The 13,025-nt window shown below is 50.9% G+C and overlaps 1 protein-coding gene across 4 annotated transcripts in view; it reads right to left on the bottom strand.

Annotated features, from left to right (window-relative positions):
- Positions 1-13,025, bottom strand: part of DLGAP2 (DLG associated protein 2) — a 118,320-nt gene that overhangs the window by 39,413 nt on the left and 65,882 nt on the right. For all 4 annotated transcript variants that reach the window (XM_081524190.1, XM_081524192.1, XM_081524191.1 and 1 more), the window contains one exon: positions 9,625-9,841. In XM_081524190.1, coding sequence (XP_081380316.1) covers positions 9,625-9,841 — 217 coding nt within the window. The remainder of the gene's footprint in view (positions 1-9,624; positions 9,842-13,025) is intronic.

Genomic DNA, 13,025 nt, shown 5'->3' with positions numbered 1-13,025 from the left:
TCTCTTACTCCAAATCTGGGAACGTTAAAATGCCCTAACCAAATTCTGTTTTAGCCTAATACCCCTACTGAAAGTAAATGGTAACCAGCTAGTGCTAACTGAAAGTCTCAGTTTTGAACAGCTCTGGTGTCTTTATAAAGGCCAAAGGAAGTTAATGGCGGAGTACTTTTCTCAGTCAAAAAAATATTTTGACTCTTTGGATATCTTGCACTTAAAGATAGGCAGTTCCCTCAAAGTCACTTTATATGCCCGAATAATTCTTACCTGTCCAGGGAGTCAACATCAAAACTGCAACGATTCTGCAGTTAGTGGGCCACTGAGGACCTCTTTTCAGAAGTGGCCGGACGTCATCTCAGGAATAATTCACAGGCCTGTGTTGTGGCCATTCTGGGAGAATCTCTGCACTTGACCTACATCTCAGGATAAGACTTGGGGATATTATTCGCATGTTTTTCCCACAATCCTTCCCATTGCAGCAGCTCTGGGCTCCTCTCTGCAGAGATTTTGCTTGGGGAAGGCAGTTTAAGTTGACCCCTCCTAGACTTTGGTGATTTAAGGAAAGAAATGAACGTGTTATTTGTCTCACACCTACGCTGCACGTGACCCACTTGTGTGTCACGTGAAAATCTGATAAAAGCAGCAGGCACCTTGAGTTGGTACCGTCTTCCCCGGTGGCTCAGATGGTAAAGAATCTGCCTGCAGTGCAGGAGACCTGGGTTCGATCCCTGGGTCAGGAAGATCCCCTGGAGAAGGTAATGGCTACCCACTCCAGTATTCTTGCCTGGAGAATTCTGTGGATGGAAGAGCCTGGTGGGCTGCAGTCAGGGGGCTGCAAAGAGTCGGACACGACTGAGTGACTCACATACACACACAGGGATAGACATCCAATGAGGAAGTTGTCTGAGAGGGCGGCTTAGCGCAGGGTAGCTTAAACACTGAACTTTAAATATTAAGGGAGTGCAAGCTGTTCATGTAAATGGATTTAAATATTTTATAAGCTGTAAATTCTCAAGTCAACCATTCTTACATTCGACAAATATTTACTGAGTCCTGTACAGCCCAGGTGTACACACAGTTCAGGAGACTGGGCGAATGCAAACTCAGCCGCAGCAAATCCAAGTGTGCCTGAGCGTAGCCATGACCTTGACGGATGTGAGGAAACACACTGACTAAAGACCAGCGACGCCTGAGGACCACGGGTGTTCACTGCTGCTTCAGGCAGGACGGGCCAGCCTGCGAGCAGCAGCCTTGCTTAGCGGTGACGGCGGCGTTTGTGATCCCCAGCCGGTGTCCCTGGAGCCTGGTGTGGTAAGACTGCTCACGTAGTGGCAGGAGCCCGTGTGGCCAGCATGCCATGGAAGACCTCACCCCAAGCAGACCTCAGCCTCCTGGCCCCTGGTGTTTGCACACATGACTTCAGAAGGCATGTTCTGTGCGGCCAGTGGCAAAGGGACTGAGAAAGCACCCCTGAGACCCTGGGCCTCTTGGAAGCGTGTCCCCCCCTGCTGCATGGTTGTCTGCTGTGTTCTTTGATGCAAACTGATCACTCATGGGTGGGAAACTCCAGCCCCTGTTCTAGAAGTGTCTGATGCAGTGTTCAACACCAAGAGGTGACTGTTCTCATGGTCACGGAGAAAAGAGAGTCAACAGTAAAAACTAAAATAATTTCTGATACTAATTATCTATGAGAAAGCCTAGCACAGAAAACTGCAAATATCTTACCCTCTGTCTCCAGGGAAGTCTTGCTCATGAGAGCAGAGAAATCCTACAGTGAGGCCTGCCACTGGGCTATGACCCGTCAGCAGCTCGGTCAAGCGGATGCCCTCCTTCTCAAGACAGAGAACATTTTAAATTTGAAAACTAAAATGCAGGGGATTAAAAAATTACATCAAAATACAGTTATCAAAGCGTCAGGAAATTTCTGTGACCAGGGTGTCTATTAATGCAGTTAATAATGAGATCTGGCAAAAGGACTGACAACAATTGTGATTTCAAAGCCTCATGAACATAAAGGGTGTTTTGAAATCCTTGTACGAATTGTAGGGTGGCTATACACTGGGTCCAACACACCAGGGGTTGGAGGCCCTGCTAAAGTGACCCTGTTCTGTTGCTGCATTTGTAACCAGGGGACATTTTATATTAAAGTTAGACCAGATCACCTTACGTGCCTCCTGAGAAACCTGTATGCAGGTCAAGAAGCAACAGTTAGAACCAGACATGGAACAGATTGGTTCAAAATTGGGAAAGGAGTACGTCAAGGCTGTATATTGTCATCCTGCTTATTTAACTTATATGCAGAGTACATCATGTGAAGTGCTGGACTGGATGAAGCACAAGCTGGAATCAAGATTGCCGGGAGAAATATCAATAATCTCAGATATACAGATGATACCACCCTTATAGCAGAAAGCAAAGAGGAACTAAAGAGCCTCTTGATGAAGGTGAAAGAGGAGAGTGAAAAAGGTGGCTTAAAACTCAACATGCAAAAAACTAAGATTATGGCATCCAGTCCCATCACTTCATGGCAAATAGATAGGGAAACAATGGAAACAGTGAGAGACTTTATTTACTTGGGCTCCAAAATCACTGCAGATGGTGACTGCAGCCATGAAATTAAAAGATGCTTGCTCCTTGGAAGAAAAGCTATGACACACCTAGACAGCATAAAGACTTTTTAAAAAGCAGAGACATTACTTTGCCAACATAGGTCTAGACAAAGCTGTAGCTTTTCCAGTAGTCATGTATGGATGTGACAGTTGGGCCATAAAGAAGGATGAGTGCCAAAGAATTGATGCTTTTGATCTGTGGTGTTGGAGAAAACATTTGAGAATCCCTTGGATGGCAAGGAGATCAAACCAGTCCATCCTAAGGGAAATCAACCCTGAATATTCATTGGAAGGACTGATGTTGAAGCTGAAGCTCCAATACTTTGGCCACCTGATGCGAAGAACTGACTCATTAGAAAAGACCCTGACACTGGGAAAGACTGAAGGCAGGAGGGCAGGAGGAGAAGGGGATGACAGAGGATGAGATGGTTGGATGGCATCACTGACTCGATGGATGTGAGTTTGAGCAAGCTCCGGGGGCTGGTGATGGACAGGGAGGCCTGGCGTGCTGCAGTCCATCAGGTCACAAAGAGTTGGACATGACTCAGCGATGGAACAACAAAGATGTTAGAAAAATTAAGGATCCACTTTTTATCGCTCCTCACCTCCTGAACGTATTAGGGGTCCCCCAGGAGCCCATGGATTCCAGGCTGGGGGCCTCGGTTCCAGAGCCCACGGCCCCTGTGGGAGTCTGTCTCCAGTTTGCTCATCACGTTTCCTGCAGGGCCTCAGCTGCAGACCTGCCAGGTGAGGAGTGGGCACCTTCTCTCTGGAACGACCTGCCCTTAACCCAGCAGTCGGGACAGGCTCCGGGCCTGGCAGCTCCATGACTGCTGAGTCCCCAGGGCCCCCTCAGCCTCTTGCTCCCTCTTTTATGGTGGCTTCTCCAGCTCCTGCCCTCAGTGCTCTTTCTGGACCAGAACTCACCGGTCCCGCAGCTCCTGCACACTGACTGCCCTGCTTGACGAGTCACCCGTCCATGCCGACCCAGACCTGGCAGCAGGGACACCCTCGGGACCCAGCTGAGCTGCCAGGCAGCTTCTGTCCTTCTCTGATGTCCCCGGTCCCCAGGGGAGGTCAAACCTGTCACGTGGTGGTCAGCAATCACCAGCCTGCAGAAGCGAATGGTGTTTCTGTACTTTCAGATCTACCCGATTGATCGTTTTACAAACATAGCTTCTCAACATCTGTGAAAATGCCTCCCATCTCAATGACCACCCCCGGCCCCTAACCTCAGCCACAGGACAGAAGATTCTGGTCCGTCTCCTTAAGGTCAACCTGCTGGCCAGAGTGAAGGGCTGCTGATGAAAGTTCCTGCGTAAATGATACGACCATTTTAAATGTAGAACCTGAAGAAATTCGCTTTGCAGATACAGAATTAGTCACATCTGTGCAGAGGAAAGGACCAGAAAAGGTGTTCACACGTGGAGAGAGAGGTTCACGAGAGGAACTGGTTCGAGTGACTGTGAAGGCTGTCGAGACCCGAGCTGTGTGGGACCCGTCAGCCACCTGGAGACTGAGCAGAGCTGACGGTCAGTTCCCATCCGAGGACTGGCAGGCCCAAGACCCAGGGGAAGCTGGTCTTTTGGTCAAGTTCAAAGGCAGAACAGTCAGGCTGGAGGATTCTCTCCTACTCACGGGAGGGTTAGCTTTTTGTTCTGTTCAGGCCTTCAACTGATTGGGCACGGCCCACCCACATTAGGGAGGGCAATCTGCTTCACTCAGATGCGAGAATGTTTACGTGTCAAAAAACACCCTCACAGCAACACCCGGAATAATAAATAAAATAAACACCGAGGCCCAGGCAGGCTGACACATAAACTTAACCATCACCGGTATCACATGTGCAATTTTCCAACATTCCTTGGAATAGCAGTGCCTTAGTCCTCAAGCACTAGTCCAAAGCAAAAGTAACCAGCCACCAGGAAGCTTGGCAGGAGAGACAGATGGGTAAGATGAGCAGCTTGCAGGAAGCCTCCTTCTCTTCCCCTTTGAATGATGTTTCAAAGGATAATTTTTCTTAAAGGTTAATTCTCCAGAAAATAGAAATACCTAAGAGGAAACCACTAGGTATGAGTCCAAATGCGTCATTTTAAGTTGTCAGAATAATTGAAGGAGAAAAACCTGAAATTGTGAAAGTAACAAGTACATTGTAATTTTTAGTGCATTTTGAAGATAGTATGCATAAAGTGATTAAGTACAGATAACCAACAAACTCAATATATACGCAGTGCTGCGTGGCCACGTTCCTCTGCCTTCCAGTGTTAGCTCATCCTCTACCTCACTGCAAGGAAAGAAAACTCCTGACAGCCACTGACCCGACTGAAGAGCACGGCACAGGATCTCTTCCTGAGAGCAAACTTATTTTCTTTTGAAAGTTCTCAGAATATTTTATAATTTTGTAAATTTAAATAACTGTTTTTTTAATGTTTTTTAACTAACACATTATAAGAAACAGAAGCCATAGTATCAATGCTTTTTAAACATAATTATGAAATGATGTAAGTATACACTGATGTAAGTATATAGTGATAGTAAATATGAGTCACTATCATAGGTATAGGACTTTGCAGGTGGCAAATAAAGAACCAGCCTGCCAATGCAGGAGACTTAAAAGATGCAAGTTCAATCCCTGGGTCAGAAAGATCACTTGGAGGAGGGCATGGAGACTCACTCTAGTATTCATGCCTGGAGAATTCCATGGACAGAGAAGCCTGGTGGGCTACAGTCCATGGGGTCTCAAAGAGTCCATTAGATATGACTGAAGCAACTTAGCATGTACACATGTGCAATAGCCTACGTGTTTTGGCATCTAATATATCTATATATTTAAAAGGGAAGTACATTTTAGAAATAAATGAAAATTAGGAGTTCTCTGTTTTAATAAGTGTGTACCTTAGCTGGAACTCATCTGATCGGGGGTGGGAGGGAAGGCGTTTGTGTTGGCTCCTACACTAATTAGATGAAGACCAAACCAGTGAGGAGTTCCTGGAAGAAATGATCCCTGAGTTGACAACAAAAGCATAGCTCGGAATTAGACAAAAAAAAAATCTGAAAAGCAAATTCTGGGCTCAGCAAACAGCATATGAAGTGAGAGACCGCGAGGAGGTGTGAGAGGGCAGCTGGGGGCCCGGCCGGGTCACCCAGGTCATGCGCTGGCCACGGAGACCACTGCCTCCGCTCACGGGAGCCACGGAGCCATGGGGGTGCCCGGTGGTGGTGCTGCAGGAGGCAGCCTGTGGCGGCGGGGGCAGCAAGAAGGGCACCGAGGGGCCCTCAGTGTGCCGAGCGGCGCTCCAGTTGAGCAGGCCGGGGGCACAGCCACGAGCTGACGTCGGGGTGGGGGCGGGCTCCCAGGGGCCCCAGCGGTCAGTCCCGCGGTACTTGCAGCCTGGGATCGAGCCGAGTGACTCATTTGTTCACCTATTTATGCACGCAAGAGTTCATTTATTTAATCTTTGATTATTTAGGGTTTAGGATGCTAAGTGCTAAGTCTGAGTGGCTCACGTATCCACAAGTTAAACAGTTGTTTCCTGCAGTGACTGACCATGCCCGCTCTCATGATGGCCCGACAGGATTACTGGGGTCCCGGCTGGCGGAGGCCAGAGTGGGGGAATCAGGGGAGGTGCTGTGGGGAGCGAGCCGAGGTCATGCGGCCAGAGCCCAGGAAGGTGCCATACTCCACACGCAGGAGGCATCCTGGAAACAGGAGGTCACGGGAACGCTTGGGAGTCACGTTACTGCAGAAATACAAACCACCAGACAGATAAAGGTTTACAGCTGTCTCCTCCGTCATGCCTGGTATAGATTTTCCCTCCGTGGTAATGCCTCCTGGAATCAGTGCTGACGTACGCTGAGAAAACTTTTGACCCAGAGAAAAATCATTATCATCTAATTTTACAGTGTTTTCCTCCACGATATCAATAACCTTCCTTCTCTAGAAGAATCGGGTGAAATGCATATTTAGACAAGTAAATCTATCTGATAAATCACTTCACAGAAGAGAAAGAAGCCATGTGTGAAATGAAAGTAGATGTCCTCAAAACCACTTCATTTAGTGAGAGGACCCTAATCAATAAGTGGGGTGTCTGGTGATGGAGAAACAGTGGGTTGGAGAGTCGCGCCGGCCAGGGTCCCAGTGCCCAGTGGCAGAGTCTGGTCCAGTTTCAGGCCCCTGGAGATGAGATGACAAGTGTCTGTTTCAGCTGCCTCTTCATCCATCTTGAAGGGCTGAGGGAAATCACAGGTAAACTCAAGCCCCAAACGAGAGAAACACTCAGCGGCAGCATCAACCTGTGAGCGTTGAGAACAGAATGCCTGATACACGTTCCAAAACTGCTAATGGACCTTTCGTGCGCACGTTTGGTGTTTGATCACTGTTAGATGAGTAACACGGAGAAGGCAGTGGCACCCCACTCAGTACTCTTGCTGGAGAATCCCATGGATGGCGGAGCCTGGTAGGCTGCAGTCCATGGGGTCGCTAGGAGTCGGACACGACTGAGCGACTTCACTTTCACTTTTCCCTTTCTTGCACTGGAGAAGGAAATGGCAACCCACTCCAGTGTTCTTGCCTGGAGAATCCCAGGGACGGGGGAGCCCGGTGGGCTGCCGTCTATGGGGTCGCACAGAGTCGGACACGACTGAAGCGACTTAGCAGCAGCAGCAGATGAGTATCAACATTACATATTTGCGTTTATACAGGTGACGCAACCTAAGGACACCAACTTTTATGTTTCAGGCTTAAAAAGACATTTAATTACATCTTATTGTTCAAAATAATCACTGGGAATGTTTTTAAATAACTATTTGGGGAATTATTTTCAAAAGCTAATTTTAGAGTTATAAAACAAAATGCGCTTGTCAAAATAATCTCTCTCTCTACACACACACACACACATCAACCAAGGATAGTTATTAAATGTATGATCTTCCAAATAGTATTTCAACATAAAATCATGGAAACCTTGTTTTTGCCTCGCCTCCAGAAAGTGGCTTCTCATTTCTTTGGTATGTTTCACAATCCTATTAAGTAGACTGTTGCTGCAGGCCATCACTATTCTATTTAGGAGAGAAAAATTTACAAATATTCAATTTCTAATGCTTAGAGTAAAATAGGGGAAGGGAGGAATTAAGGATTCGTCTGCACCTTTAAAAAAGGAAGCTTATAATTCTATATTTCAATTATTTAAAGGCAACTTGGTATTTTTCCTGATGTTATCCATCTCATCTCTTATTCCTCAGACCACTCCCTAACTTTGGAGGGCATGCCTGCCTCTGCTTCCCCACTGTTGTCTGGAAGAATTTTGACTCCATAACTAGGCCAACATTCAGGAGAAACTTTGAAGAGAAGCATTTTTTCCTTTTGTTAATACATTTGGTGCATACATGTTGGGAATACAAAGATGTATTGGTAATACTTGGTAAAATGATATGTACATGAATTAGAATTTTAGCTTGAGTTCTGCACTGGTTCTTGTATTATGTCCATGAAATCTGTTTTATATTTATTCCTCTGGAGTGATAGCTCTATAAACAAGAAAGTCATTTTCCACCAGGTGATTATTGTTTCAGAGCATTTCTGAAGACCAAGAGCGTGCTTAATTGTTGTTTGCTCATAGGAGACACCCAACGAATATTGGTGAACCTATCAGTAATTACCTCTTACAGCGTATTTTTAAAATCTGCAACGATAGTAAGGCTCACAACATTCTTAAGTTTCTAATTAGTTCACTTTCTGCACTTTTTCCCACAGGGGCAGAGCATGAGGGGTGGTCCCTGAAGTCACGGACCTGGGGTGCCTCAGAGGGGAAGCGCCGCGTGGACTGGGCCCTGGTTCCTGCAGGGGAGGGCTCCCAGAACCGCGCCCACCCTGACCCCCGGGGTTGGGCGCATGGGGGCATCACGGCCTCCGCTCGGGGCCACAGGCAACAGGAAAAGACCACCGAGGCCCCACGGCACTCCGAGCTCACTAATCCTCAGGCAGACCTGGTCACGTGCTCAGAGCTTCTGCTTGGCTTGGACAGTGAGGAGAGAGACTCTGAGGCTGACCTGCCGTGATCTCAGAGGCGGTGGCGCAGGTCTGAATCTGGTGAGTCCTTTCCCGCCTGCAGGCTCTGCGAGGGACAGCGAAGGTTCAAGGCAGCCGCAGGACTCCTGCGACCCCTAGCTCCCAGTCATTGCTCCATGTTCTGCTAAATATCCTGGCTTCAAACACACACAGCTCTGTCGCGGGCGGGTGGCCCGTCGCGGGCGGGTGGCCCGTCGCGGGCGGGTGGCCCGCCCCCGGCCTGGCTCCCAGGAGCCGTCAATAACTGGGGCCACTTCTCTCCAGTCCTCCTCAGAACCATCCCCGCCCCAGCCCCATCGGATCCAAACCCCACGCTCTTCCCATCACGTCGCTCGGTGACTCTGATCGCCGGCTGCTTCTGGGCTTCCCCGGGCCATGTTTACTCACGGTGCTACATAAACCAGCACAGTGCGCAGAAACATTAGACAGTGATACTTAGCTCAGGTGATAAATTATCAGATTTATCTTGGCTTTCCCCAAGAATTGAAGGAGACTGTGACCTTCAGCCCGCACAGCCCGCAATGAGAGCAGTTCCGTGAATGATCTGCTCTGTAGCAGGAATCGTGTTGACGGATCTGCCCGTGCAGACTCGGGCTGGGCCTGCGGTGAGGACCTCAGGTCACTGCGCATCAGCTGAGGTTTTACTGCCATCTATCCAACTTTGGTATTTAAAGCACAATCACCTCCCAAACATCAATGTTTTTCATATATAAAACTTTATGACAACTCTACTTGACTGTTATAAGGAACCTTCACAATCGATAGATTTCATCCTAAGAAAAAGAAAAGCGATCCAAGAAAGAAACATTTCAAAACACCACTGCAAAAGGCACTGTGTCACCAACGTAAGCTGGAAATTCCAGAGGTTTGGAGAGAACTCACCCCAGTCAGTGAGGACGGAGGTGCCCCACACCAGTCCGTCCGGGGAGGGCGTCAGAGGGCGTGGCTTACCTGTGGGCCTGATGGTGGAGGCGGCGTCGGCGGGGATGGTCAGGGGCACGCACTCGTCGTCCTGGGAGTAGCCCGCTTGAATGGCGCGCAGGTAGCTGTGGCTGCGTGTCCGGAAGCATCCCGGGAGGTCCAGCGCGTCCATGGCCTGAGACTCCACTTCGCTGAAGACCGACTCACACACCGACTCGAACTGCCCGTTGACCTCGGCCTCGCTCATCTGGAAGAGCGACAGGCGGCTGACAGCACGGCCCAGCCAAGGCGCCACAGCCACGCGCCAGCGGAGGAGGGTGCAGCGCTCACCCGTCGGCGCTCACCGCCTGCCACGCACAGCTTGATTCATTTGAAATCGGCACACTGGGAGCCATTAAGCTTCGGGAACACTGAGAAAAACCACCAATTCCCACTGTGCCCTGGAAAGCCTACAGACCCCGAGGCAGAGCTTTGAAGTGTGACTGGCAGTTACCACTGAGGTCAAGAGGATCGGCGAGGTTAAAGGTCAGCACACCGGGCAAAGTATTCGTCCTCCCCCTTTTTCAGTTTTCGTGGCCCAGGCTGTTTCCAGCTCAGACCAGCCAGGTATGGACGCTGTGCTCACAAAGACTCACGGGTGCAGCTCTCTCTGCTTCCACTCAGCTCAGCGCCCCGAGCTGAGCAGACAGACCCCTGCTGGGCCCCGAGCTCGCCCCCGTGTCCCCGGAGAGACGAGCCATGTCCCGGAGGCGCCTGGGTCTCTCACGCTGCAGGCATGTCACCCACACTCCACTGGGTCCCTCCCCTCCTTCAGCGTGGGCTGGAGGCACCTGCCCTGAGCTTGGCAGTTCAGCAGGTAAAATCGTTATTCTCAAGCCTGAGATTTCATTTCTGGGTAGAGAGTCGCCCTGGGACCCTGTGTTACTAAATGAATGACTGGGTTTGGAGAGTGAGGGTCCGGAGGGCCGCGCTCCAGGGGCCTGCCTGCGGGTGAGCGGAGGGCCTCCGTGTGCTGTTCTCGGCAAATGCAGTTTCCTGAGGTTTCTGGGGGCCTCCCGGGAGCCACCTCTAGGGCTTTAATGGAAACTCAGTAGCGGGAGACAGAGCACCGAGGCCAGGCTGAAGAGCCTGGGGTGGGGGTGGGGGCATTTTAGGAATAGGATTCTGGGCTGGGCCTGTGAGCTGCAGCCACTCCCAGGCCCGGGCTCATGGGGACCTGGACTGGTGGCTCCTCCCCGCCCGCTTGCCCCTGTATTTAGGGCCCACCTCCCTGGGCACCTCATGCTGACAATGAAGCGGGTCAGGAGATGTCTGTGGTGATGCTGACGTGGAGGGCCAGAGTTCTGGAGAGCATGGGCAGGTCTGCGAGGAATCGGGGCTCAGGCGGAGGCTGAGACAGCTCTCCCCGGTGACCTGCTGGGTCCCTGCTTGGGGCTCATGGAGGGGCCCGGAAACCTGGGCGGGTATCCCCTCCACCCCTGTGCAGGGGGCTCTGCCCTCGAACCCCGACTACCCCCAGCGCCCCAGTCACGCCTGTGGGCAGTGTCCTCACAGCGGCCACGAGGGGGTCACAGCCTCAGCTCAGCGTCCACCTGAGTCATTCACTCCTCCCTGGAACGTGACCCACAACTTCCTGAACACCCCTGCTACGTCGACAGGTAAATTTTAAAAAGTATTGTTCTAAATACCAGATCAATTCTTTCCTTCTAATTGTTCACAGAGTAAAAGAAGGTAAAGAATTAGATTTGCCCTTCATCAGAGAAGACAGCTTCTGCCCACCCCTAATCACAGACCTGGGCCTGGGTCCCTGCACTTAGCTGAGATGCTTCCCCAGCTGCCTGCTTCTATTAACACCTGAGATTATTCACGAGCCCTCCACTCACTGCACAAATCTCAGTGAGCACCGCCCGGGAGGAAGATGCTGAGGGGGCGTCGAGGCAGGACTGCTGACCTGCAGCCCAGGGTGAGAGGACACTGAGGTTGTTCAGGCAGAAAAGACCAGAAAAACACTCCCGGGCAACTGTGCCGGGTGAGAGGTTCAGGGCGTCTGACGCCAGAAAGGGGCAGGCGAGTTGAGGCAAAGACAGATGAGGACGCCCCAGCATGGTCGCCTCGGGTGCCTATCGAGGGAAATACATCCCAAACTCTCACTCCGGCACAAAGCATGCCATTTCCCGGAGTACAGACTCCTTCCAACCCAGGTTTTCCCTTGTGTGGAACTATATCAGAAAGTCTCAGACTGTTTCAAGGCATTTACGTCAAGAGCCCAGAAACCGTGTGGGGACATGGGGTCTCGGTGGGTCCTTCCTTTCTGCAGACCCACAGGCCCAGGGCCTTTCTCCCTCTGGAAGAGGTGCCATCACCCTTGCATGTACATTCTGGACACTCAGGGATGGGCGTTCAGTGAGAACTGCTCGGCCAGTTCTTCCAGCCACAGAGCTGACCAGCGAGGCCCTTCAAACAAGGGGGACATTGCCCCCAAACAAATAAGCAGTTGAGAAGGACCTCAAGCTGGTCTAGACTGGAACTGAAGTGGCCTTTTCTCTGACTAGCTCGAGGGAGATTTGGAAAAGTGGGAATTTTGTTCTGCAACTTAAACCACAGCTCAGCCTGACATGAGGTGTCCCGGGAGGACGCCAAGCCAGTGGGGTAAATAATTGGTGTGGGCTGTAGGGCCGGCTTCTCTAGTGAACCTGAAGTGCAGGAAAGCACTTAAACTGCTTCTGGAGAATGTGGGCTCCAAGATGCCAGAGAAGAGAAAATCAGAAGACGGTGAGAAACGTGGCTCCTGGTGGCAGAGAGCCTGACACCCGCTGAGGGCGGGCTTCCCAGGGTCAGGACGGTGGCGCTTGCAGAGCGAGGTGGCAGCTGGGGTGTGGGGGCTGGGACCCTGGACACAGCTGCCGGCGCTGGAGAATGGGGCAGCTGCTGCGGGAACCGGCACAGAGGTTCCTCAGGAGATCACAGCTGCACCCACAGGAACTGGGTGTGCAGCCCAAGAACTGGAAGCGGAGAGACAGACAAATGCTTGCACACCCGCGTTCACATAGTGTCACTCACAGCAGCCAAGGGGGAAGCAACCCAGTGTCTGCTGACAGATGATGGGCACACAGTGTGGGCCGTCCACACAGCGTGCTGCTCAGCCTTAAAGAGGAGAGGCACATTCTGACACAGGTGACCACATGGAGGAAAGCGAAGCAGTGCAGACACGGAGGACAAACGCGGTGTGTCACCCTGTGAGGTCCCTGGAGGAGACAGCGAGGGGACGGCGGGGCGGGGGGTCAGCGTTTCGTGGGGACAGCTTCAGTTTGGGAAGATGAGAGAGCTCTGGAGATGATGGTGGGGGTGGCTGCCCAGCAATGTGAAGTGCCAAACACCACGAGATGTACACCGAAAAATGGTTAAGATGGTGAATGTTGTGTATTTTATGT

The sequence above is a fragment of the Giraffa tippelskirchi genome, chromosome 8 (genome assembly GCF_054371585.1).
Source record: "Giraffa tippelskirchi isolate mGirTip1 chromosome 8, T2T-mGirTip1v1.2.pri, whole genome shotgun sequence".
Classification (NCBI taxonomy): Eukaryota; Metazoa; Chordata; class Mammalia; order Artiodactyla; family Giraffidae; genus Giraffa; species Giraffa tippelskirchi.
Note: the sequence above shows the minus strand (reverse complement) of the source record. Positions and strands in the feature narration are given on the sequence as shown.